The sequence below is a fragment of the Malaya genurostris genome, chromosome 2 (assembly GCF_030247185.1).
Source record: "Malaya genurostris strain Urasoe2022 chromosome 2, Malgen_1.1, whole genome shotgun sequence".
Lineage (NCBI taxonomy): Eukaryota > Metazoa > Arthropoda > Insecta > Diptera > Culicidae > Malaya > Malaya genurostris.
In genome coordinates this window covers 74,999,109-75,027,051 of record NC_080571.1, presented here as the reverse complement: position 1 = coordinate 75,027,051, position 27,943 = coordinate 74,999,109, and the positions used below count along the sequence as shown (strand labels likewise).

General features: G+C 39.6%; 2 protein-coding genes across 2 annotated transcripts; one reads left to right on the top strand and one right to left on the bottom strand.

The window, feature by feature from the left end:
• Positions 1-1,122: 1,122 nt before the first annotated feature.
• Positions 1,123-22,189, top strand: LOC131427093 (importin-5). The gene is made up of 6 exons (XM_058590015.1): positions 1,123-1,310; positions 2,090-3,455; positions 3,530-4,753; positions 20,090-20,214; positions 20,285-20,472; positions 20,689-22,189. The coding sequence occupies exons 1-6, from the start codon at positions 1,230-1,232 to the stop codon at positions 21,008-21,010; spliced, it is 3,306 nt and encodes a 1,101-aa protein (XP_058445998.1). The 5' UTR covers positions 1,123-1,229; the 3' UTR covers positions 21,011-22,189.
• Positions 22,190-25,927: 3,738 nt separating this feature from the next.
• On the bottom strand, positions 25,928-27,543 carry LOC131430708 (small ribosomal subunit protein uS5-like). Its single transcript, XM_058595867.1, has 3 exons — positions 27,385-27,543; positions 26,507-27,020; positions 25,928-26,317 (listed from the first exon to the last, which is right to left on the bottom strand). Exons 2-3 carry the CDS (start codon positions 27,017-27,019, stop codon positions 26,006-26,008), a joined length of 825 nt encoding a protein of 274 aa, XP_058451850.1. The 5' UTR covers position 27,020; positions 27,385-27,543; the 3' UTR covers positions 25,928-26,005.
• Between the last annotated feature and the right edge of the window lie 400 nt (positions 27,544-27,943).

The following is a 27,943-nucleotide window of genomic DNA, read 5'->3' as shown; positions in this document are numbered from 1 at the left end:
ATTATTGTGGATAAAAATAACTATGAAACTTCGTCGTTGAATTGACTGATTGAATCTACCATCCTACAACCACAATCTATTGGAATAACATCTTTTAGCATCATTTTGTTATTATTTTTACGTTTCGTCTTTGACTCATTAGTGCAGAGCAGATCAAATTGAACTGCTTAGTGCTCAACTCGGCAGTTCAATTTGAACCGCTAAGCAGACGTAAAGTTTCTGCTATTTACAGAACACTTTGTTTTGCAACGGAGTGCAATGTCTTTTCTGACGTGCCGAACGTAAACGTGTTTTCGACTATTTCTGGCGGATGCAGATTTGGTCATTTAGGGGTTAGCCACATTTTGTGCTTGGGGCAAATAATCGTTTTTATTATTTTTACGTTTCGTCTTTGACTCATCAGTGCAGAGCAGTTCAAATTGAACTGCTTAGTGCTAAACTCGGCATTTCAATTTGAACCGCTAAGCAGACGTAAAGTTTCTGCTATTTACAGAACACGTTGCAAAACAAAAAGTGCCACCAAAACAAAATGCGTCCGTTTCAGGAACCAGCTTCCATAGCAGGAGGGTGCTCTGCACTGATGAGTCAAAGACGAAACGTCAAAATAATAATTTTTTGTTTTCGAGAAATATTGCAGTGTAAAAAGGCGTCTGAATTGCATATTCACGAGTGGAAAATTCAATGATGTTATGACACTGGCAAATGGGTTGGGCGAGTAATCGAATACGAACTATCAAGCATTCCTTCTCATTGTTTACTTTATTTCACGATTTACCAGATTGATTTTATATCAGACGCCTTACTTTCAAGTTAAAACCACAAGCTTTCGATTCATATTGGATTCTTTCAAGAAATTTCAGTACTGGATTCGTAATAATCAAAAGAGAAAGTAAACAAAGAGAGGCTCTCATTTGACATTAGGTCGTTTTGGTGTGGGGCTATCGAATTATAGTTAGCGTTTCATTTGCTAGTCTATTGTAATCTTTTAGATGAGCGTGTATCTCGAACAACTGTCACAAATTTCCATCTGGCAATCCTAATTAGCGACAAACGCGTTTCAGCCGCCACAATCGGCGCCTTTTCTTGCCGGGGGCTCTCCACCGCGTTTTTCCACTAACCAAAAACGTATATTGCCTTGCACACCGCACCAGCTGCAGTTTCTCCTTTCCTCGCGCGGCATTCGTCGAACGTTCCATCAGTTTATAGTTCTCTTTTGTAAATGCGAAATAATGGCTGCAGATCAGGCTCAGTTTCACCAGCTGCTAAATTCCCTGCTCTCGACCGACAACGATGTCCGAACGCGGGCGGAGGTATGTGCATTCCGTTCCGGGAAATATCCGGCTATTTTCTGAGTGGAAATCAGTGTGAATCCGATGTACACAGGTGAACCAAAACGGATCAAAGTGCGGAAGTGGTTATGCTTTTTTTCGTCAATCGTTAATTCGTTCTCGGCAACGTGTTTTTCACAGACAGCAATTTTTCAGGGCTTCGGGACAGCTCATCCCGTTCTATGATTCTTGCGATGTGGAAAATCCGTAGTTGCAATGATAATGGTCCAAATATGACTGCAATGAAGTTTCATTTAAGTGCCTACAGGAAGAAATATAAAAATGTGAAATTGGCATGAATCAGCCTCGGTTGGGTCGATTGCGCGTGTGATCGTGAAAAAAAGTAGCAAGAAAAAATTATGGAGGGGTAGAATGTCGACGATTGTTCTCTATCTGATCTGAAACAGATGAGATAGTTTTAATGAAAAAAAAACTTAGTTCAGTTATTATTTGTCAAAAAGTGTACAGTTTGATTGTTTGACGGTATTAAAATAATTGTTTTGTTTTAAAAACTAGTTTTACAATCTTCGCTCTGACACCTGCATAGAGTTTCTCAACTTAATATTACATCTTTATTTCAATTAATTTGAATATGAAAGTTTAAAACCAAAAAAAAACATTAGTTTATGATGCGATTTCAAGAATATATTCCTTGTTTAGCATTGTTACTACTAGACCGCAGAAATTTAATATATTCTAATTGAAACGTCAAATGTATCAAAGATTTAAAATAATCACTGTTTTGTTCTTATCGCCAACAGGAGGCCTACAACAACATACCATGTGAAGGCAAGGTGACACATCTGCTGGGTGCAATCCAGAACCCGCAAATGTCCGAGGAAGCACGGATGATGGCTGCAGTCCTGTTGAGAAGGTTGTTTTCTGCCGAATTCCAAGAGTTCTACAATCCGCTACCACCGGAATCGAAGGAACAGTTGAAGCAGCAGGTACTGCTTACGTTGCAGCAGAACGAAAGTCCTAGCCTTCGGCGAAAGATCTGCGAAGTTGTGGCCGAAGTTGCACGCAATCTGGTTGACGACGACGGAAATAACCAGTGGCCCGAATTTCTGCAGTTCCTGTTTCAGTGCGCCAGTGCTCCGAGTGTGCAGTTGCAGGAATCAGCCTTGAGAATTTTTTCCTCGGTTCCGGGAATTTTCGGCAATCAGCAGAACCAACATTTGCAGCTGATCAAACAAATGCTCATCAAATATTTGGATCCCACATCTGATCCGGAGGTACGCTTCCAGGCAGTACGGGCAGTGGGAGCGTTCATTCTGCTGCACGACAAAGAAGACGACGTCCAGCGACAGTTTCACGATCTTCTACCGAGAGTGATTATGATTACTGCCGAGAGTATCGATCAGCAAGACGATCAAACTTTGATCAAGTTGCTGATTGATATGGCCGAGAGTGTTCCTAAGTTCTTGCGGTTACAGTTGGAGCCGATTTTCGAAATGTGCATGAAAGTTTTCAGCAGCCCGGACGTAGAGGACAGCTGGCGTCATTTGGCTCTCGAAGTAATGGTATCACTGTCGGAAAATGCAGCTGCAATGGTTCGTAAACGAGCGGACAAGTACATTGCCTCCTTGATACCGCTGGTGCTGCAAATGATGACCGATCTGGAGGATGACGAAGAATGGTCCGTCTCGGATGAAATCTGCGAGGATGATACTAGTGACAATAACGTGATTGCGGAGTCGGCTCTAGATCGTTTGGCTTGCGGGTTGGGCGGAAAAGCCGTTCTGCCTCACATAGTCGGAAACATTCCGAACATGCTCAACAGTCCGGACTGGAAACAGCGTCATGCCGCTCTGATGGCCATTTCGGCTGCCGGCGAAGGCTGTCACAAGCAGATGGAAACCATGCTGGAGAATATTATGCAAGGCGTGCTCAAGTTCCTGATGGATCCGCATCCCCGAGTGCGCTACGCTGCCTGCAATGCGATCGGACAGATGGCAACCGACTTTGCACCGATATTCGAGAAAAAATTCCACGAACAGGTGATTCCGGGTTTGCTGAGTTTGCTCGACGATGTCCAGAATCCACGTGTGCAGGCGCATGCTGGAGCAGCGCTAGTCAATTTTAGCGAAGATTGTCCGAAGAATATATTAACTCGGTACTTGGATGGTAAGTTTGTTTAATTATTTTATTTTTCTTTGTCTTATGTTTGCTGATAATTTTGTCGAACTTTGCACCGGCAGGTATCATGGCCAAACTGGAAGCGATTCTGACCACCAAGTTCAAGGAGCTGGTTGAGAAGGGTACCAAGCTGGTGCTGGAACAGGTCGTTACCACCATTGCTTCGGTGGCCGACACCACGGAGAAAGATTTCGTTGGTTACTACGATCGACTGATGCCCTGCCTGAAGTACATCATTCAGAACGGAAATACCGAAGAACTGCGTTTGTTGCGCGGTAAAACCATCGAGTGTGTATCGTTGATCGGTTTGGCCGTCGGAGCCGAGAAGTTCATGTCCGACGCATCGGATGTGATGGACATGCTGCTGAAAACACACACCGAAGGTGACTTACCGGATGATGATCCGCAGACTTCTTATCTGATCTCAGCTTGGGCGCGTATTTGCAAGATTCTTGGTAAACAATTCGAACAGTATCTGCCGCTGGTGATGGGTCCGGTTATGCGAACGGCTTCGATGAAACCGGAAGTGGCCCTGCTGGATAACGATGAAGTGCAGGATGTTGAGAGCGATAATGACTGGCAGTTTGTTAATTTGGGCGAACAGCAGAATTTCGGAATTCGTACTGCGGGTTTGGAAGATAAGGCATCGGCCTGTGAAATGTTGGTTTGCTACGCTCGGGAACTGAAAGATGGCTTTGCCAACTACGCTGAAGAGGTCGTTCGCTTGATGGTACCGATGTTGAAGTTCTACTTCCATGATGGAGTCCGTACAGCCGCGGCCGAATCCCTACCCTATCTTTTGGATTGTGCTAAGATTAAGGGACCCACTTATTTGGAAGGCATGTGGCTATACATCTGTCCGGAACTTCTCAAAGCGATCGATTCCGAACCGGAACCGGACGTTCAAGCCGAACTACTTCATTCGCTAGCAAAATGCATCGAAACCCTTGGGGCTGCTTGTCTATCGACGGAAGCTATGGACGAAGTGCTGAAACTCATAGACAAGTTTATGAATCAACATTTCCAGAAGGAGGATAAGCGTGCCCTGGCTCGCAAGGAAGAGGACTACGACGATGGCGTTGAAGAACAGCTGGCCGAAGAGGACGACGCAGATATCTATCTGTTATCAAGAATATCCGACATCATTCACGCGCTGTTCCTCACCTACAAGGACGGATTTTTACCATTTTTCCAACAGGTTGTGCCGCACTTTGTCAAATTATTGGATCCAACAAAGGCGTGGGCCGACCGACAGTGGGGATTGTGCATATTCGACGATCTTATTGGTAAGTCCCCCCCTCCCCTTCGCAAGTTCCCTCCTAACGGTGCGTTGGCATTTTCAATGATGACGTATTCAATGTATGACATTCGTGATTATTTCGCTCTCTGAATAATCTGGCTTAACCTTTTCTGAAGCGGTTGATGCGATCATCAGAGCAAAATTCACTTTCCAAAAGAAAATCAATTTTTAACATGTGGTACTTTTCATTTCTGTTTTCTTTCACTGTATGACCTCATTTCGCTCGTCTGCACTCGGTGACTCATCGCTGCACACGATGGATGACACACGATGCATTGCAATTGAAATGTTTACAGGTGAGTTCGATTTTCAGTGATAATTTTTATCTATTTTTTGCTTGATCCATTCGTAATTTTTTTTTTCGAATGTGTTTTGCATCATGTGTTATATGGAAACAGCGAAAGCTTTAGCGGCTCAGATAAGAATGTGTAGATAAATTTAATATTTTCAGCAAAATCGTTATTCATATTACAATTTATTTATTGGAATTTTAGCAAATAGGACTATTGCACCAATAGTCATCTCTTTTTACCGTTCTGTTTGCAATTTGTACCTATTCTATTTTTTTCAAATGTTATATGACAATTTACACGTTCGCGCAGATACTAAAAATATGATTCAAAATAGATTCATACTTTATCTTGAATTTTGTCTTTGTATAAGACTGTTTCTTGCGTGAAATTTACATATATCAAAAATAATTTTATTTAGCAAAACTGACACTAGGCCAGTTGCAATAGAGTGGAACCTTGCTAAAGGTTACAAAATATGAAATTGTTTTGAATTCGAAAATACTGTCATCTTTCTATTATATATGTCACATTCGAACGATTATTTAGCCAAAATCGAACTGTGTCAAAATCGAAACGAGGCAAAATGTCATGAAAAAAAATGCTTGTCAGTCTATTTGGTGCTTGGAAGAAATTTATTTATTTATTGTGAAATCAACAGACACAATGTGGCCCTAATGATAATTTCTAGTACTAAGTAAGAAGTTGGGTCTCGTTTTTTTACTTGAAAGATAGTACTCAAAAGAACGACCGCTGTATGCCGATAACGGCACCGTTTGTTACGTAGTTGATGCAGCATAAAGGAAGTCGAAGAAAAGCGTTGTTGCGGAGAGCTCGAGGACAAACATTGATATTAACCTCACGAAGCAAAGTGGGTCAGTCAATCCTGTCGTTGAAATATCTTTTATTGAAGCACACGACATCTTCCGTCTTACTTGCAGTGTCTCTAAACCAGTAATCCGCGACTTTCCTAGCTCAGTAGTTGATGAGGAATAGTCCGACGTAAGCGGTGAATAGCAAATCGAACAAATCTACATTGAATCGTCTCGATTCCATTAACGCCATTGAGGTAGAGAGGGTTCCAAACAACTTAACAATATTCCAGAGTAGAGCGAACGAGTGAACAGTATAGGGATTTCAAGCAGTAAACATCAGTAAAATGCTTGGCCATGCTCATCACGAATCCAAGGCAGCGAGAAGCTTTACCAACAATGTATTTGGTGTGTTGCTTGAATGTTAACTGTTCGTCAATAAAAACACCAAGATCCTTGATACACGTCGATCTGCCATTATGAATCTCTCAATATAGTGTTTGAGTTTTAAAGTCGTTTTCACCTCGTAAACGTAATGATCGAGCATTTGTCTGGATTAACGGTTGTGTGATTCGATTCTACAAAGATTACAAATTGTCGCTGAATGAACGTCGCATCCTCTGAGCTGCGAATAACATGGTAAATCTGCGAAAGATACCAGCGGTCTTCCCAGAGAAAAATTAACGATGGCTCCCTTGCGAAATTTCAGATGTTGCGAAAAAGTCTCCCAAAACATAATCGTCAATTTAAACCACTAAAGCTAAGATACATGAAATTTCCGAAATCAAAAAAAAAAAAATTGTTGATGCTTAGAAGGTTCAGAATTGCATGAAACGTCGAGATTTAGTGTCATCTCGAAAAAAAAATTTGAAAAAATCGACTTTTTGGGACTTTTTTCTGATGCCGATGTACGTATGTTCAAATTTTGCATGAGGGCTTTTTTCGAATGCTTAATCTTTTGAGCACTAGAGCTTTACGAAAATAGAGGTGATCCCAAAATTTTGGCACCCTTATATATAAGAGCGGTAAAAATCAACGTGTTTTGTCGGTTAAGTCACTTATACCATTATATCTCCGGAACCAAAAGTCACAGTCATTTGATCTTCGAACTTGATCAATGGCCCGACAGTGGCTCAAAACGAGCCTAAGTTTGTTAAAATCGGTTCAACCATTTCTGAGAAAATTGAGCGGTAAAAATATCTTCGAAAGTGCACACACATACACACACGCACACACACATACATTTTCCGATCTCGTCGAACTGAGTCGAATGGTATATAACACTATGGGTCTCCGAAGCTCCGTTCGAAAGTCGGTTTTTCCAGCAATTCTAATACCTTTCTATAGAGAAAGGCAAAACCCTTCTTAGTCCACTTAGTGGAATTTTCATATATCTTGAAAAATCACCATAGGGAGGGGTATATGAAATTTTCGAAATCGAAAAAATAATTTTGATGTCAAAAGGCTTAGATTTGCATGAAACGTCGAGATTTAGTGTCATCTCGAACAAATTTTTTTTTGAAAAAATCGACTTTTTGGGACTTAGTGAAGTTAGTTAGTTAGTCCCAGAAAGTTAATTTTCATGCAGTTTTAAGAGTTTCGGCTCCCCCCTATGGTGCTTTTTCAAGATCGAGAATTGTCAAACCTTTACCACCGGGCAGCACCCCTTACGCATGTCCGGTTTAGCTCTAATTTTGCATGAAGGCTTTTTTCGAGGAGCCGATATATATATATATATATATATATATATATATATATATATATATATATATATATATATATATATATATATATATATATATATATATATATATATAATATATATATATATATATATATATATATATATATATATATATATATATATACATATATATATATATATATATATATATATATATATATATATATATATATATATATATATATATATATATATATATATATATATATATATATATATATATATATATATATATATATATATATATATATATATATATATATATATATATATATATATATATATATATATATATATATATATATATATATATATATATATATATATATGTATATAAGAGCGGTCAATCTAAGTGTAACGACAAATTCAAACAGTTTTCCCGGTCGATTCCGACCCAGCGCTCGTTCCTCACCTGGTAGAGAGAAGGACCAAAATGTAACGACAAATTCAAACAGTTTTCCCGGTCGATTCCGACCCAGCGCTCGTTCCTCACCTGGTAGAGAGAAGGACCAAAATGTAACGACAAATTCAAACAGTTTTCCCGGTCGATTCCGACCCAGCGCTCGTTCCTCACCTGGTAGAGAGAAGGACCAAAATGTAACGACAAATTCAAACAGTTTTCCCGGTCGATTCCGACCCAGCGCTCGTTCCTCACCTGGTAGAGAGAAGGACCAAAATGTAACGACAAATTCAAACAATTTTCGTCCCTCGCAAACTCAGTTTCTAATTTTATTTCGGTTACTAGCACAAACGTCTTGTTTCATGAAATAATGACTAAGAACTACATAATTTTTTTTTTCACTTATTTCTCCTTGCCTCCTGTGTTCTGTTTATTTGTTTCCACGGGAACATGTTCGCATAACAACGAAACAGCATCGGTTACCAGAAATGCTTGCGTAAAACTCGTACTGCTTGCAGTGTTGCCAACATTCTCCGGGCCAGGAACCGAGTTGATGGGCCGCAGTAGAACTATCTTACACACAGGTCGTTTGTAGATTGACTTTGTTGTTCTGACCAACACTGTTCTAACTTTCCCATCTGGACCTTGATACACCTTTTCGATAATTCCTTTTGGCCAGCTACCACGATGTAAATTTTCGTCAACTATTAGCACGATGTCGCCAACTTTATATTCATGATAACTCCTGTTATCGGGCCACTTGCGACTCCGAATCAGCTCCGGACGATAAGCTGTTACCCATCTTCGCCAAAATCGATCCGCATATATTTGAGAATGTTTGTAGGCTGCCCGACAGCTCAGATCTCGTTCATCGAAGTCGTGATCGAATTGTATCGTGTTGTTACGTCCCAGTAGTAACATGTTTGGGGTTAACGGTTCAGGATCCAAGGGATCATCTGTAACATGTATTAGTGGTCGGTTGTTGACTGTATTCATTACTTCGCATAAAGCTGTCCGGAGCACCATATCTGTAGGGTGCTGTTCCTTCAACATTACGTGTAAAGCATTTTTTACAGAGCGCACTAATCGCTCCCAACATCCTCCGAAGTGTGGAGCCCCTGGTGGTATAAATTTCCACTCTATACCTCTGACACTCAACGATTGTTCTAGCTCTGGATGGTCCAGTGACTTCACTAGTTTCTTTAGTTCTTGGTCAGCACCGGTGAAGTTGGTCCCGTTGTCAGTCATGATACACTGCGGCAATCCACGAATAGACATGAAGCAACGTATTGCCATTATACAACTGTTCGTATCTAGTGATGGTACTACCTCCAAATGAACGGCTCTTGATGTCATGCACGTAAACAGTACAACCCATCTTTTTTCGATGCGACGACCAACTTTCACAAACAGTGGTCCAAAATAATCGATGCCAGTACAAGTAAATGGATATACATAAGGCGTGATCCGCTCCGGTGGCAGCAGACCCATTTGTGGAGTAGTCGGCTTCGCTCTCAGCTCTCGACACTTCATACAAGACATTGAGTATTTTTTTACTTGCGAACGTATCTTCAGAATACGATGGCGTTCTTGAATATTATTTATGACAGTTTCTACTCCTTGATGTGCGTTAGCAATATGATGCATACGAATTAGCAGAAATGAAAATGGATGGTTATCAGGAAGAATTACAGGATTATTCACTTCAAACGGTCTACCGTCACTTTGTATGCGACCACGCAGACGAATTAGTCCATTATGAAGAAATGGTGAATACGTTCGCAAACGGCTACTGCTCTTTACATAACCCGTCTTCCTCAAACTTTGTAACTCTGCATCAAATACTTCTGACTGTACCTTTTTATACCAAATGACTCTGGCGTCTGTCATGTCATGAACAGTTATTGTCAGACGCTTAGGCTTTTCGATTTTTGGTAACACTAAAAGCTTTTTCATCTTCAGATAATAAGCGGTCGATCTGAGCAAACGATTGAAATCAGAAAATCTAGCAATATCGGGGAGATCAATCAACTCTTCTTGGAATGCAGCACAACATGGATCAGAAAAATCATCAATGATAAGTTCAGAATGAAAATTCATCATCTCTGTAGAAGACATTTCCAATATCTCATCATTAGACCAATAAACACTATTACGATGTAGGAAATCTGGACCACAAAGCCACTCTACTATGTTTCCCAGCTTTGAACATTTTGTAGCCAAATCAGCGACATTTAGTTGAGACGGAATCCAGTGCCACAAATCTGGCCTATGACCATTTTCCTTGATTTGCATCACACGAGCGCCTACGTATGCCGTCAACTTCTGACTCGTTTTCAACCAGCTCAAGCAGATCTTTGAATCGGTCCAGAAATACATCTTAGTAAGGTTTATCATCATTTCTGATTGCAGCACAAGCATCATTTGGCTTGCTAAAACGCATCCTTGCAGTTCCAACCGTGGTACAGTTTGCGGTTTCAGCGACGCCACTCTTGATTTTGCGTACACTAAAGCAATGTGTGACTGATCTTCTCGGCGGTGAACCATGTAGATAACACAAGCATAAGCCTTGTCGCTCGCATCACAGAATGCGTGCAGCTCTACCTCAGCAAATGACGATATCGCCGGAAAATAATATCTTTGAATTCTGACTTCTTCTTGCCTCGCTGTTTGATTCAACCATTCAATCCACCTGGGAACTAATCCGTCAGGAATTTCATCATCCCAACCGGACTGTAACCTCCACAATTCTTGAAATATAATCTTCAGTTGGATAGTGATCGGACCCAGTATACCAAGTGGGTCAAATATGCTCATCATAAACTTTAACAACGTTCGCTTCGTAGGCACGGCTTCACCAATCCGATATGATTCATCAAATTTGGGAAATCTTAATGGAAAAACGAACTCATCAGATTTCAGGTCCCATTGTATTCCAAGAACACGAGCATTTTCCAGTTTCTTATCAGCAAGTATTTCAGGATCAAGTGAATCTAACAACGCTGTGGAATTTGACGCGAATTTGACTAGCCTGAATCCTCCTTGTGCATGTACCTTTATTACAGATTGAACTAGCTTGATCGCCTCTTCTTCAGTTTCAGCACAATCGAAATAATCGTCCACATAATGTTGCTTGATTATAGCTCGCTCAACGCCAGGGAACTTCTCATCTAGTTCTTTTGCATTGAAGTTCTTTATGAATTGTGCCATTGATGGGGACGAAATTGCACCAAATATCATTACCATCATAACGTATGTATCAGGGGGCTCCGTACGGTTCATTCCACGCCACAGAAAACGTTGAGAATCCTGATCTGCTTTACGAATAAGAATTTGGTGGAACATTTCCTTAATGTCGGCGATGAAAGCAATCTTCTTCATTCTGGCGCGAATCAAAATCGCAATCAAAGGTGGAACGAAATCAGGGCCCTTTAACAGCAAATCATTCAGAGAAAATCCATGTGACTTTGCTTTAGCATCCATAACTAAACGAAACTTTTCAGCAGTCTCTACGCTAAAATGAGGCAGATACCATGTGTTTGATGTATCAACCAATTCTTCAGGCTCTAATTTCCGAGCGTACCCCTTATCAATATAATCTTGAATTTTTCCACAGTACCGTTCAGCAAAATCAGGATTCGTATCCATCTTTTTCTCAATTATTTGTAAACGTCTCAAAGCCTGAGGTTTACTATCTGGGAAAACGAAATTATTGTACTTGTATATTTGACCTATTTCGAAACGTTCACTACGTCGTGTGATACTACGATTCATGATGTCCAGCGCACGCAGATCTTCATCAGCTATTTTTGTCAACTTTTCAGAAATCCCAAAGTTTTCGACTTTATACATTTGTTTAACCAAATCAGTAAGCTCGATGTCATCATCTTCTGAACACAGGTATGCATGATGTCTATTTGATTCAACTTTCGATGGATCTATTACTCCATGGATTGTCCATCCCAGATGACAACGAGTCAACTGTAAACCATCTAGCGAATATTGCACTGTCTTAAGTGGTACAATCAAACCCGCATTATTCGATCCAATCAGCATACAGGGACAAGCATCTTGGATAGCAGCTAACTTATCGTCATCCAGCATTGGATATAACCGCTTCACCGTTGCTACGTCAAATTTTACTGGGGGTAAAGCGATATTTTGTACCGTGCTGATATTGCTCACTTCATACCATTTTGCTTGCTCTGATGGTCCCGAAATACGGAAAGACAATCTCATAGACTGATCTTCCTTGTGCAAAATACCATTTGTCCAACGATAAGTCACGGGAGAAATCGGTCCTCGCAATCCAATACTCTCTGCAATCGCAGCATCCATCATTGACAGAGATGAACCTTCATCAAACAGCGCGAATACTTTTTTGACTCCTTTTGGGCCACTGATTCTTATTCTTCCTACTCGAAGAAGCGTATTCACGTTTTTACCGTTAATATTACACACATTATCTTGACTATTTTGTGTATCTGTACGGCTATACTTTGAATATCTAACGGGCTCATTAGAGTGAACTAACTCGTGATGATTCTTCTTGCATATAATGCATTTTTTCTCGGAATTGCAGTTTTTCCTAGAGTGATTTGACTTAAGGCAAATGTAGCAAACCTTGCAAGAACTTGCTGTCGATCGACGCTGAGCCACAGACATTTTACGAAACTCATCGCACTTATCCAAACCGACGTGAGAGTGTGTTGAGCACAAAGGACATCTTTTCGCTGTTTCACCATCAGGACAGTTGACGTTCAACACTACCGGTTTCATTTTTGGCGGATAACTGGTTTTCTTTGCACTAAACACAGGGTTTAGACTCGCAAGCTGATTGTCCATCTCATCTTCCAACCAACGAGAAAAGGTGTTGAAATCAATAGCCACACCCTCTTTTATCAAAGCAGCTTTGTGCCGAATCCACATTTGTTTACTAAAGGCAGGTAGCTTTTCAACCAGATGAGAAACTAGTTCTGGATTCATTAGATAGCAATCCGCTTTCGCGTTAGTCATCGCCACTTTGGTACCGATGATCACATTGTAAAACATACGAAAAGATTCAATATTACCCTCCTTAACTGGCTCCAGGTTCTTTAGTGCTTCAAGCCTATTTGCTACCACCCATTCAGTGCGGCCGAAATTTGACTTTAACATTCGTAAAATCTGAGCAACATTTTCTGGAGATGACAGCAACGATTCTACAGCCTTGCGCGCTTTTCCTTGTAACGCCTTATTCAATCGCCTCAGATTATCACGATCCGATAGATGAAACTCTTCAGTGGATGTTTTGAATTCATTTGCAAAAACTGTCCATTCCATTACATCACCGGAAAATGGAGGCAAATCTTTCAGGTTTCTGGTTTGCAGTGCCTTGAACGCTTGGCATAAAAGCGCATTTGTACTAGGTTCAGTTGTATCTGTATTCATTGCATCGATTGCCGACACGTTCTTACGGTCATGAGTCGGTATGTTCTTTTCACCGTAATCTCGTGAACGCGGATGATCCATTTGGTAGGACGATTCTTCATATACATTATACGGTTTTACCTTTTCTGAATCAGTAATCCAATCCACGACACGTTTGGATGTGTTAGTATAAATACTCGATCTAGTCGATTTACTACTAGAATTAGACAGTAATTCAATTCTTTTCTGGTTACGCTCACATTTTCGCTTCAGAAATTCAGCCTTTCGTTGTTCCGTTTTCAGTGCCAGATCATGCTTGATCTGTAGTTCCGCAAGTTGCTTCTCAGCTACGATTCTATCTCGCTCGATGGATGCTTGTAATTCAACCTCTTCATTGTTTTCTTCCAGTTCCAAGAATTTGATTTGGCTGTCAGTTCTACTGCTTCCTGATGAACGAGTTTTACTCGAATGTAACTCAGGTTTCGAAGCTTCGGGTAGTTCATCTGAATTTTTCCCTCCTAGCTGCTTATTCTGATTTTGTGGAGTACGTATCATAGTGTTGTGCTTGTGAATCTCAACAACGAAACTTTCCAATCGCTTTGGTATGGCTCCACGAGTTTTCCTACTAGAGCGTCTTAACTGCGTTTCCATATAAACTGGCAGTTGGCATTCGAAGGACCAAAATGTAACGACAAATTCAAACAGTTTTCCCGGTCGATTCCGACCCAGCGCTCGTTCCTCACCTGGTAGAGAGAAGGACCAAAATGTAACGACAAATTCAAACAGTTTTCCCGGTCGATTCCGACCCAGCGCTCGTTCCTCACCTGGTAGAGAGAAGGACCAAAATGTAACGACAAATTCAAACAGTTTTCCCGGTCGATTCCGACCCAGCGCTCGTTCCTCACCTGGTAGAGAGAAGGACCAAAATGTAACGACAAATTCAAACAGTTTTCCCGGTCGATTCCGACCCAGCGCTCGTTCCTCACCTGGTAGAGAGAAGGACCAAAATGTAACGACAAATTCAAACAGTTTTCCCGGTCGATTCCGACCCAGCGCTCGTTCCTCACCTGGTAGAGAGAAGGACCAAAATGTAACGACAAATTCAAACAATTTTCGTCCCTCGCAAACTCAGTTTCTAATTTTATTTCGGTTACTAGCACAAACGTCTTGTTTCATGAAATAATGACTAAGAACTACATAATTTTTTTTTTCACTTATTTCTCCTTGCCTCCTGTGTTCTGTTTATTTGTTTCCACGGGAACATGTTCGCATAACAACGAAACAGCATCGGTTACCAGAAATGCTTGCGTAAAACTCGTACTGCTTGCAGTGTTGCCAACACTAAGTGTTACGTCACATATACCATCATATATCTGGAACCAGAAGTCACAACCATTTGATCTTCAAACTTGATCAATGGCCCGACAGTAGCTTTAAAACGAGCCCAAGTTTGTTAAAATCGGTTCAGCCATCTCTGAGAAAATTGAGCGCGTAAAAATACAACGCGTTTTGCCGGAACCAAAAGTCACAGCCATTTGATCTACAAACTTGATCAATGGCCCGATTGTCCTCATCGACTGTCCCGTTTTGCTCAACGAAATTAATATTAATGTGCGACCCAGAGCTCTCCGCAACAGTGCTTTTCTTCGACTTCCTATACGACGTACCAACTATGGCGCAAACGGTTCTATTATTGGTTTACAGAGATCGTTCAACCGTGTTTCATCTGGGTATGATTTTAATGTGTCACGAAGCAGAATACGTACAAAATTTCTGAATATTATTAGGAATTATCATTTTGTCCTAATGTTTTGTTTGTTTGTGTCTGTTGATTGTAAATAAATAAATAAGTTAATGCAAAATTCTTCTGGTTTGTCACAGTGGACAGTAGAATTCATTGGTGACAAAGAAATTAAATTTGATTCATAATGATAATTCCAAAACACCACGACTGATTCAAAATAGTGATGTGGAAAAATTGCGCATGTAAATTGTTTACTATGTTTAGAAGAATTTTTTATGTGATTTTCGAAAGACATAATTGCATCGATCATAAAATAAAGCAATTGCTCATACAGTCGTGATAAACGCGCTGAAGGTGATGAATGGCAAAGCAAAGTCCTGGCATTACATTCCTTTTGTGGAATTTGGCCTTTCTGTTTCAACAGACTTCGCAGCCGATTCTTAGTGTACAGAATCATTGTATGGCTAGTACTATGGATCCTACTGACACTAAGAATCCTTCCAGGTCGGGGCTCGAACATACGATAAATGGCTTGTAAGACCAGCGTCCTATGTATTAAACCGCCAACCCGGGACATGAATCTCAAAGCCATTCATATTACATAACAGATCGGCTGAAAAGTTCGTATCGTTTCTATGAGAGGGCGCCACTAGAATTAAATCCATACCATTTTCAGTTAGTACCAACCTTCAAAAGATACGTGTATAAATTTGACAGCTGTCTGATTATTAGTTTGTGAGATATTGCATTTTGAGTGAAGCTACTTTTGTTATTGTGAAAAAAATGGAAACAAAGGAATTTCGTGTGTTGATGAAACACTACTTTTTCATGAAAAAAAGTGCCGCCGATACCAAAAAATGGCTTGATGAGTGTTATCCAGACTCTGCACCGGGCGAAGCAACAATTCGTAAGTGGTTTGCAAAATTTCGTACTGGTCATATGAGCACCGAAGACGATGAACGCAGTGGACGTCCAAAAGAGGCTGTTACCGATGAAAACGTGAAAAAATCCACAAAATGATTTTCAATGACCGTAAAGTGAAGTTGATCGAGATAGCTGACACCCTAAAGATATCAAATGAACGTGTTGGACATATTATTCACGAATATTTGGATATGAGAAAGCTTTGTGCAAAATGGGTGCCGCGTGAGCTCACAATCGATCAAAAACAACAACGATTTGATGATTCTGAGCAGTGTTTGGAGCTGTTATATCGCTCCCTCATCCACCGTATTCTCCAGATTTGGCCCCCAGTGACTTTTTCCTGTTCTCAGACCTCAAGAGAATGCTCGCTGGTAAAAAATTTAGAAGCAATGAAAAGGTAATCGCTGAAACTGAGGCCTATTTTGAGGCAAAGGACAAATCGTACTACAAAAATGGTATCGAAAAGTTGGAAGATCGCTATAATCGCTGTATCGCCTCTGATGGCAATTGTGTTGAATAATAAAAAAGAATTTTGGCAAAAAAATGTGTTTCTATTAAACGATACGAACTTTTCAGCCGAACTGTTATTAGTAGTCCGTTCAGCAGAAACGCAATATGGAATAGAAGAACATATAGTTGCTGAACTGTGACGATTTCACTACAGCAATGCGCTTAAGTGTCATTCAGGATCACATAGACAACAAATTCTCACAAGTTGTGTCAACTGACAAAAAGAAAGTGTTTTTACTCTAAAGAACATCATTAGTACTCGAACACATCCTTCAAAAATACCTCCACATAAAATATTGACTTTAAAACAATGTTATTCGATATAAATATTTTTGTAGAACGTAGAATAAATTCGACATTAACAGAAAACAAAAAAAACATTTCACTGCACTTTTTCGCATACCGTTTAATTATTTGGATTTATTTGTCATTTACTTTTTCGGTTTTGAACGATATCAAACTAACAGGAGATTGCGAGAGGAGCAAGAATATGAAATTATAGACCCATAGTACTCAAGAAAGAGCAAGGATATGTAGATATAGTGCAGAAAAGTGAGATGTGATAAGGGTCATTTAAGTAAGCAGGAGGCTTCTCGTATCTAAACTTTTACCTTCTACCAAGAGGAGTCGGCATCTTAGCGATACGAATCCTCCAAGTCTATGATATGTCAGAAAGTAAAGGCAAAGGTCGTTTGCCATTTACTATCCGAGCCGGTTCGGGCTACTCCTCTTAGACTCCTCTGGTAGAAGGTGAAAGTTTAGATACGAGAAGCCTTCTGCTTACTTAAATGACCCTTGTCACATCTCACTACTTTTCCGCACTATATCTTCACATCCTTGCTAGTCATAACTAAAAAAGTAAAAAAAAACTACAAGGATCAGCCACATGGGGTTGTTCGAGCCATTGATGTGGAACAAGGCAACCAAAATTTCTAATGATCTACAATCAAAAAGTTGAATCAATCCGAACCAACACCGAACATCATTTGTCTTGATTTGCATTTGTTTTATAACCGACGAAATTACACCATTATCCCAAATGCATGCAATTATATCACAGACTAACAGACATGACAGTATGAGTAAATTCTTATAAAAATAATTTTTCGTGATGCACTAGTTCCACCTATATTGTACTGCGCGAACTATTTACTATCGGTACACCCCTTGTGTGACGTAAAAGTTTTTCTACTAGTTGGTTTCCCCTCGTTTGTCAACACCGATCAGCTGCTTGCAGGGATGCCTGATTTCATCAAAAGTTTTGAAAATGAATCGTCACAATAAATTTTTGGATTACGTTGATAATATATTTAACTTTTTCGCGATGTTGGAAGGTAACCATTTATTTGACTCAACGTAGTTCATCTAGACTATTTTTTATTGTGTTGGTAGTTTTCACCCAAAATTAAGTGGCGGCAGACCAGAAGCAAGTAAATATTGTAACGAAACGGGTTCGATTTTGTATTGCGTTGGAGGATGAGAAGTAGGCATAATTCTGTATATAGTTTTGGCAATATGTATTAAATTTGTATCCTGCATGAAATTCGCATGGACGTATACAAATCAATACATTACAGGTAATTCTGCATGAATGGCAACTCTGTTGGTAAATGAAAAAAATAAACACAGTCTAGATGACAGACAGGATGTTTTGATAGGGTAACGTGGCGCCATCATGACACATGTGAGTACTGTCCCAAATAAAGGAATATTCGAAATGACCGTTAAAATGATTGAAGAATCTAATTTGAGTGTCCTGTCTGTTAGTCTGTGATTATATCTTTGTACATACTTGCGATTTCGATAATTAAGCTTCTCTTCGCCAAGCTTGTGTTCAAGTTTTTTATGCAAGCAGTTTTTTTTAGCGTTAAGTTTCTCTACCATTCTGCGATTTCGGTTGAAGCGATAAACTATTTCTCATTATCAATAGAGATCATCTAATATAAATTAGAAATTAATCTTTAGCATTCAAAATTTATCCAGGGGTAGTTGTCAATTCCTCATGGGGAAACGACATAACATGGAATTCTGAGCTTGCATGACACAAGATCAGAGCATACCAATTAAAGGCTGAGGCCAGTGTGTTTTAGGGCGTTTTAAAGGGCTATTTTTACGCTTCAAATCTGATTTTCTTCAGAAACGGTGACGAATATCAAAAAACCCAACTGACAATCTCTTAGAAAATTAGTTTATATTATTCTGTGAAAATTTCAGAATGATTCATTGACTTTAGTGGTCGGGAAAGTCTTTTTTCTGAAGGAAGAATTGCATAGCTGAAAACGGCGACATTCAATTTGTTCATTGAATATCTCGCCTTCAAAAGCATGGATCAGAAATCTATCCTGACAATGTCTAGATAATTTAGTTTAGATGCGATTAGTGCATAAAAACATATATGTTGTCGCGATAAAAATTAAGTGAATGTTATTTTTGTAATGGTAAGTCCATTTCTATGGCGGCACCATTTTTTTTCTGCTCTTGTATCCTGGTAACTTAACGAAACATGAGAGAGAAATAAAATCGACTCAGCAAAGCTGCCAAACAAGCGGTAGCTTTATTGGATTTTATGTGATGTAGTCAAACTTGTAACCGAAAATATCAAAACTTTTTACACATTTACGAGAGAGCATGGAGAGAAATGTAATACGCACAGCGAGCCACACGGTTTTACGCTAACAACTGACCTCAGCCCTTAAAGCTTCAAATCGTTTTCTGGCACGTTTTTGTCTTGCTGTCTAGCAACAACCTATCTCTAGCATGCTACGAGTAGGACTGAAACTTTAGCTTTAATTTCGCTTCTATTTATAGATTCGCGTGCTTCCAACAGCTTCACTTTTGCATCGATTGACCAATCAGAGCGATGCTCTCTCTTTGATACATCGCTTACTCCTTCAAAACCGTCGTCTATGGCAGGGAAATCCGGTATACCAAAGATTTTTAGCAGCCAAATAGGACAGTGCTCGCTACTAATCAAAATTTCAATCATATATAAATGAAAATATGTGGGTTGATACATTCAAATCAAAACGTACAAATATTTCCTATCAAATGATGAAATAATATTAATAATTGATACAAAATAGACTCAGCTGTAAGTGTTTAAAACCTGACCACATTTTTACGTGTAGTTTTTCTTGAGTTTCTGATTTGCACCACTATATAGAAAATAAAGATGTGTTCCACATCAAAAATAGTCATTTACTCCGAATCCATCGGTTATTCCAGCAATTTTTATTGTTATAAATTTGGAGTGAATTGCGGTCCTTTGTTAATTCTGCCGCCTTGATACAATTTAAATTCGAGTCAATTTATGATTTCAAGAAATAATTTGAACCCAGATATGAATTTTGGAAGGGACGAAGTTCTCCGGGACAGCTAGTATATTTTATAATATTTGTGATTCGTGTTCCAGGCTGCGTTGAGCGCATGTTCGAAATTCTTAGAAACATAACATTCCATTCTAAATAGCTTTCCTCTCGTGCATTTCAGAGTATACTGGTCCAATGTGCGCACAGTATCAAGTTTACTTCTTACAACCGATGCTGGAATATATCAAAGACAAACAACCGGAAGTACGACAAGCAGCGGTGTACGGATGTGGCGTTTTGGCACAGGTAAAACATCAAAAAAAATAACTGCTCGGTGGAAGACACTCTGTAACGGTTTAATTTTCATTTTCCCCAGTTCGGTGGTGATCAGTTTGCAATGACGTGTGCACAGGCCATTCAACTGCTGGTCGAAATCATTATGATGCCCGGAAGTCGTGAGCCGGAGAATGTGAACCCGACAGAAAATGCTATCTCTGCTGTGACCAAGATCCTGAAATATAACAACAAATCCATCACAAATCCGGACGAGATTATCGCTCTCTGGTGAGTCAGTCAAGTTAGCATATTTTTCTTAGTTCAGCCTTTCAGCGATTCAGTGATGAGATTACATAAAACGGTCTTAGCAGGCATCTGCCGATAATGAGGAATTTCTAGTTTGGCTTAACCTTTTCTGAATACTTCTATTGAAAAAACACCCATTATTCTTGTTCGCTTGTCATCGGAATTAACAACAGTGTTGTTTTTGTTTTTTGCACGCAGGTTCTCTTGGTTACCGGTGGTGGAAGACGACGACGAGGCAATCCACGTGTATGGATATCTGTGTGATCTGATTCAAGCGAACCATCCGGTAGTGCTGGGCGAGAACAACTCGAACTTACCGCGAATCGTGTCGATCTTCGCTGAAGCGTTCTATCGGGAAGCAATGTCTGCCGGGCATCCGGACTCGACACGGATGCTGGCAATTGTGAAGCAAATCGAAGCCAGTCCTGACATTTTCCAGGCGTGCATAAATCAGTTGACGGCGGAACAGAAAACGGCCCTAGAGGAGGCCTATCGAACTGTGGCTGCTGCAACACAGTAAGCGAAGGAGACGAAGGAGAAGAAGCAGAAAAAAAACACCACACTTGTAATGGGGTTTTTGAGTGAATAGGTTTTAAAACGATACGAGCGACTGTGAAAGCATGATACGTGTGTAATGTGAGAAAGAGAGCGCAGAATTCCAACGGCAGCCCGTTGATGTTCTAGACCGGAACGGATTTGCGATAAGTTAGTTATTCTTTGAATTTTCGTCGGGTTCGATCCTTAAGTACGACATATGCAGGAACAAATTTAAGATGGAATGAAGTCACGATACAGGATCAAGCCGCCAATGCACCCCCTTATATGGCTCTAACGAGATTGAGTTAAGAGAATATTATATATAAAATTATATAGTCGTTTCTCTGCAGCATACACTCTAGCATTCTACCGAGATTTATTTTGTAATTATTTAATCGTATCTGTTGATTTTCCTTTCCAACACGACGTATAGCACTACAGTTTTAGACAATTTCGATTGATACCTTCGTCAGTTAGAAGATGTATCGCAATAAAATAAGACCCGCTTAACATATTAAAAAAAAACCTTTCAGAACTGGGATTTTATGTTGGTTATTTTACAACGGATAGCAACAATTGAAAGCGAAACCACGTTGGTTTATAACGCTTAGCGCAATAGTAAACTTCGTTCCGATATGGAATTCAGAAATGTTCGGTTTATAAATATTGTGATCAGCGCGCGGGACCTCTAGGAGCAGAAATTTTTAGAGGAAAAAAAATATTACCAATCAATAGTTTTTCACGCCAACCAAGTTGGATAATGTTTGTTAATAAGCATTTCTTTTTTAACCTGGTGATGTTACCGGAAATATTGTTGTTATTTCGGCTTCATATGACCTTTCATTTGTCAGGGCTTGATTCTCTTGGTTGTTCGCTAATCGCGCATTCGTCCGTCGAGTTCGCACACTTGTTTGGGATAGTTCATATTCCTCACTGCAAATAAAATATTCGCAAAACTAGCTTCGAGAGCAAAAGTGGCATTTCATTCTTCTGTAGTTTAGTTCCACGTTGGGTTACTCCTGGTGTGTCGTTATTGAATTGGGAATCACATTTCCGCATGTAACTATAATATTTTTGCACGTTTTCCATATTAAAAGGGCAAATTCTATATATTACAACAATGATGAATAAACAAAATCTACAATTCGAACTCATGTTTAGAGGTGTTTTTTTTACTAAAAATGTAGAATACAAAGAAATTTACCACAGTAAACATAAATCCGTCAAGCAATGTTCATCGAGATTTTGACAAATGTTGTTCATATGACATGCATCACCGCTCGAAGAGAAGGAGTGTTAGTTCCACACTTGTTACTGTTAGTGACCGAGGAATCTTCAATATTGTGACAAAGTGTCCCAGCTGATAAGAAAGGCAATTGCCAAATAACGTAATATTACCAAGCCGATTCTGCAATCCGACGGATTTGTGATACAAACGAATCTACACTTTCGTTCGAGTTCGAATTTTGCATTCTTTATTCCGTTCGACTCTCATTCGAGAACACTTGAAATTTCGAACACTAACCATCAACACTGTCAACACTACTTACACGTTCTATATTATTTATATTATTAATTTCTTAGTAAACGAAACCGTCACACTTGTATAAACAAATTAGAACGATTCTAAACCAAACAGAATTAATACGTACGCAAGTCGTTCAAGTAATCACCCCTATTCTGTACGTCGATCGATTCGAAATATTCCGATCGAATGTGCAATTTCCATTCTGCATTTCGAACGGGATAAAGAATGCAAGATTCGAACTCGAACGAAAGTGTAGATCCGTTCGTATCACAAATCCGTCGGATTGCAGAATCGGGGTGATTCTGTATCTCGATTGAGCTCGAATTTTCCATACAAAAGCATCACTCGATTGAATTACAGAATGCAAATTTTTACATTCGTTCGACAAAATCCGATTCGATAGAAATACAGAATTAGGGGTGAATATAAATAATATAGAACGTGTAAGTAGTGTTGACAGCTTTGATGGTTAGTGTTCGAAATTTCAAGTGTTCCCGAACAAGAGTCGATCGTATCATACAAGTCGAACGGAATAAAGAATGCAGAATTCGATCTCGAACGAAAGTGTAGATTCGTTCGTATCACAAATATGTCGGATTGCAGAATCTGGGTGATTATCGTTTATTTTTTATGTGACTGATGCAATGTCTAATGGTTTTCCAGACGGACGTTATTTAAACGGACCTTTCCTCTGCCTTTGATGTAATTTATCACGACAGCTCAGATTAAGTCAGGCTCGAAAAGTTCATCGTAACATCCGGAATTTCGCAGGGAAGCCATCTCGAACCTTTAATACATTTACTGCACTTTAACGATGTTAAATTTGTTTAAATCTACTAAAACATCCGTAACTCAGAAGCCTTTCTCCGAAGGTAATTGTTAATCTTCGCATGAGTGCTATAAAGTGATAAAGCTATATTCATTTAGAATCCGGAATGAAAATATCAGCCATATCTCAGTAACGATTTGACGGACAAATAAGATTAATACATCAAAATTAATTCATTGTACTTTAAGAAAAAAAATAAACACAATCATTTCTCTTCGTTTCGAATGAAAGTTCGCACTTTCTTTAGGATTCCTCCCATCAAACGCTGTAGACCTCCGGAGTCAACTTCCTTGGCACATTTCTCGGTGAACATTAGAAAAGGTCCCAAGTGCAAATGACAATTTCTCTTGGTTTACTTTCTCTTTCAATTATTACGGCAAATTCCAGTAATTTCCAACAAACTCTACAGTGCATATCGAAAGTTGATGGTTTTTGCTATTATCCTACGTGAAGTGTTAGATGGAAAGATTGCTGATTGGACCGTAATACTCGAAAGAGAAAGTAAACAAAGAGAAACTGTCATTTGTACTTAGGACCTTTTCTCGTGTTTGTCTTCATTTGTTGTGGAACACTTAGGTCATCTGAGTCGCGTCCCGAGCCGTTTTTCTACTTTTCTTAAGCTTCCGTTTCATTATTACCCAAAACCTCTACGTTATTATCGCGGTGCCACAGGATGACTTTCCGGCTGTAGTGACAACTCGCCAAATCTTGCCAAAACTTCACGGGACCTTTATGGACTTTAACAAAAGGCAGTACGCGATTTTTGTGGCATTCTTTACTGTACAGCTTCGAGTCCATCATCTTATTCGTCACGAACGCGTTGATCAATGCTTCGCAGCTGCAAATCCCTTGCCAAATCATCAGTTTTTTTTGGCAATTTTGTACATAAAAGCAAAGAAATATCTCCTCGCAGGAACATGGTTGGTTGGTTGCTGGCTCGAAAAAAACGATATCCTACTCGAAAACGAATTCTTCTATGTTAACTGTATGAACTACGTATTCACCCCGATTCTGAAATCCGACGGATTTGTGATACGAACGAATCTACATTTTCGTTCGAGTTCGAATTTTGCATTCTTTATTCCGTTCGACTTGTATGATTCGTTCGGGACACTTGAAATTTCGAACACTAACTATCAAAGCTGTCAACACTACTTACACGTTCTTTTTTTATATATTATTCATTTCTTGGTAAAAGAAAACGGTCACACTTGTATAAACAAATTAGAACGATTCTAAACCGAACAGAAGTAATACGAACGCAAGTCGATCGAGTAATGTTCGAAATTTTAACGACTCGAACGAATGATATTCGAGTTCATACCCAACTCGAACGGAATGCAGAATGGAAATTGCACATTCGATCGAAATATTTCGAATCGATCGACGTACATAATAGGGGTGATTGCAACAGCTTCTTGGAGAACCACCTATCATACGGACAGCTATAATTGGACGGCTACGAGGAGCTGGGCGTGTCATTAGGATGGCGAACGGCAACCCAGTGAAAATGGTTCTTGAATCTGATCCGTTAGGCACAAGAAAAAGAGAGAGCACTGTAACCAAAGTGGATCGATCAAGGGGACTTACGAAGTATCCGAACCTTGAGTGACGTGGCGAGGAGCGGCCATCGATCGAGCTACATGGAGACGTTTGCTAGATACAGCAAAGAAAACAAGACTAGGCTGATTGTTAAGTCATTCGTGTTTTGCCGAATTGTTGTAAACATGTATCAAATGTGAAGTTATGTGCAAGTGCTCAACCCACCATTTTGCTAGTCGTATTTTATTTATAAATGGATCAAATTTTGAACACAATTGATGATTGTGATGCATACGCAATGCAAATGCTTGGTAAATATTTCACGCATTTTGTAGAAATATTTCACGGAAATATGTTAATTTTACTATTAATAAGAAATCAATTATTTTTAAGGGCGAATCTTACAAAAGTAAGCAAATCGAGCATTTCTCTACGAATGCTTCAAAATCCTACAATTTCACTTAATGTTTTTTCACACCTTTTGCTACCGGAAATAAATTTAACTATAAAATTATCCGAATATTTACTATCACAACAACTAGCCGATTTATGAGAAACGCACGAGGAGTAAAGTAAAAAATAAACTTAAAAGAAACTAAATGAATAGAAGGCGTTTCTCTACATTTCTCGATAAACATTAGAAAAGGTCCCAAGTGCAAATGAAAGTTTCTCTTTCAATTGTTACGGCAAATTCCAGTAATTTCCAACTAATTCTACAGTTCATATCGAAAGCGGATGGTTTTTGCTATTATCCTGTGGTGTTAAATGGAAGGATTACTGATTGGATCGTAATACTCGAAAGAGAAAGTAAACAAAGAGAAACTGTCATTTGCACTTAGGACCTTTTCTCGTGTTTGTCTTCATTTGTTGTAAATGTTAGATTCGCCCTCCTTGAAAAAAAAAGAAAACTGAAATGGCTCGTCTTTTGGTGGATAATTGGAATGACATAGTACCCAGTTACCTAGGTTATTTCGGAGCGATAGACAACGCATACAAGCAGCTATTGTTCTCAATCGAGAGCTTTATTTTTTCATACCTGCATCATGAGCAGGTACTTTATTTGAGCGCATCGACGCTTTTTACAGCTCAATGATGCGCTGTCCGGTCTTGCTGGTCTTTTCCAAGAAATCAGCATATTCCTGGTAAGGAGTTTTGCTCAACGGAAGATCCTTCCAGAGATCCGGAGTAAGGAAAGCGTAGGTCTTAGCAATGGCCGCATAAGTAGCCTTAGCAAAATTGCCAAGCGTTGTAGTTGATCCACGGGTCATCGTGTAGCAATCTTCGATACCGGCCATTTGCAGTAGCTTCTTGGGAACCGGTGCGGAAACAATGCCGGTACCGCGGGGTGCCGGGATTAGACGCACCAGAACCGAACCGCACTTTCCGAAGACCTGTGAAATAAGGAATACACATTAGGCATTGCATACACTTAATGTAGTGTACAATAAATCGTTAGCTAATCAGACGCTTATGAACGTCATGCCAGTGGTATGCAGCCACCATCCGTGAAAACCGCATAAGTTTTAACGTTTTCTCATCATGTGAAATTAGTAGCATAATAAATAGCATCCCATACTAACCTTGCAGGGGACGGTGTGGGGCTTGCCAATCTTGTTACCCCAGTAGCCACGGCGAACTGGTACGACGGACAGTTTAGCAAGAATAATAGCTCCACGAATGGCGGTAGCGACTTCCTTGCTGCACTTGACTCCCAAGCCGATGTGTCCGTTACTGTCGCCAATGGCAACAAATGCCTTGAAACGAGTACGCTGACCGGCTCGAGTCTGCTTCTGAACGGGCATAATTTTCAATACCTCATCCCGAAGCGAACGGTTCAGGAAGAAATCAATGATCTCGAACTCTTTAATGGGCAATGAGTAAAGATAAATTTCCTCCAAGGTGCGGATTTTGCCGTCTCGCACGAGGCGACCCAGCTTAGTTACCGGCACCCATTCTTTCGAATCTTCCTTGCCACCACGTCCGCGACCACGACCCCGACCTCGTCCACGGCCGCCGCCACGTCCACGACCCCCACCACCGCGAGAGCCAAAACCTCCTCTAAATCCACCACGGGCTGGAGCTGCGTCCGCCATTCTGAAAAAATAAGAGTAGGTTAGGTACTTTGCCAATTCAATACTCGTAGTACAAGCATGGCTATGAATTTAAATGTGAAGTGAAATAATTTTATTATATTATAAAGCAGTTTTTAAGTTTACCATACTTTAATTTTGATGAAAAGTATAAGCTTCACGAGTTGTGTAAAACAGTATTAACACGTGTTATACAACTCAATATGAATATAATACGATTACTAACATATACAATACTTAGATTAAATGTATAACGATGAAATGTACTAAAAATTAAACTTAAATTGATGTCAGCTTATATTAAATTCACAAACTTCCCTAAATAATAAATTACTTAAATATAAAACTTCTAAACATGGACTACTTACGTTTCAATAGGTGTTGCTTGTAGTAGAACGGAAACCCGAATGAACGAGTTGACGTTTTTCGAGCAAAGAGAAGCTTGTTGCAGGGATGTCAGGTATCGTTTTCGAATAACCTAAATTGTATGGAGAAATCTGAAGCAGATATAATGACGAACTAGGTTTCTCGTCGTTCCAAAACATCAATGATGGTGATATTATGCGATCAATAGTACTGTCTATAAATTGATAGTTGAAAATACTCGTAATTTTAATATCTTGGTTATGTCATTGTTTTGATGGTGGAAAATTAAAAACTTTCTGGCATCTCTTAATTCAACGCACTGGTTTCCTGAAAGATGGGGGCAAATGAAATATTTGCAAGAAAATTTTTATTTTGGAAGTAGAATACAAGAAAATTGCACTCTTATTAGCGGCCCTTACACGAGCAGAGATGCCAGGTAAAAATTTCAAATATCTGCAGACAGGGTCTGTAAATCTGAAAAAAAATCTGCAGTTAGCAAGTATGTCTTGCTGGCCGCAATTTCTTTATAAAGTATGACACGCAAAACTAACTTAGAGCGAC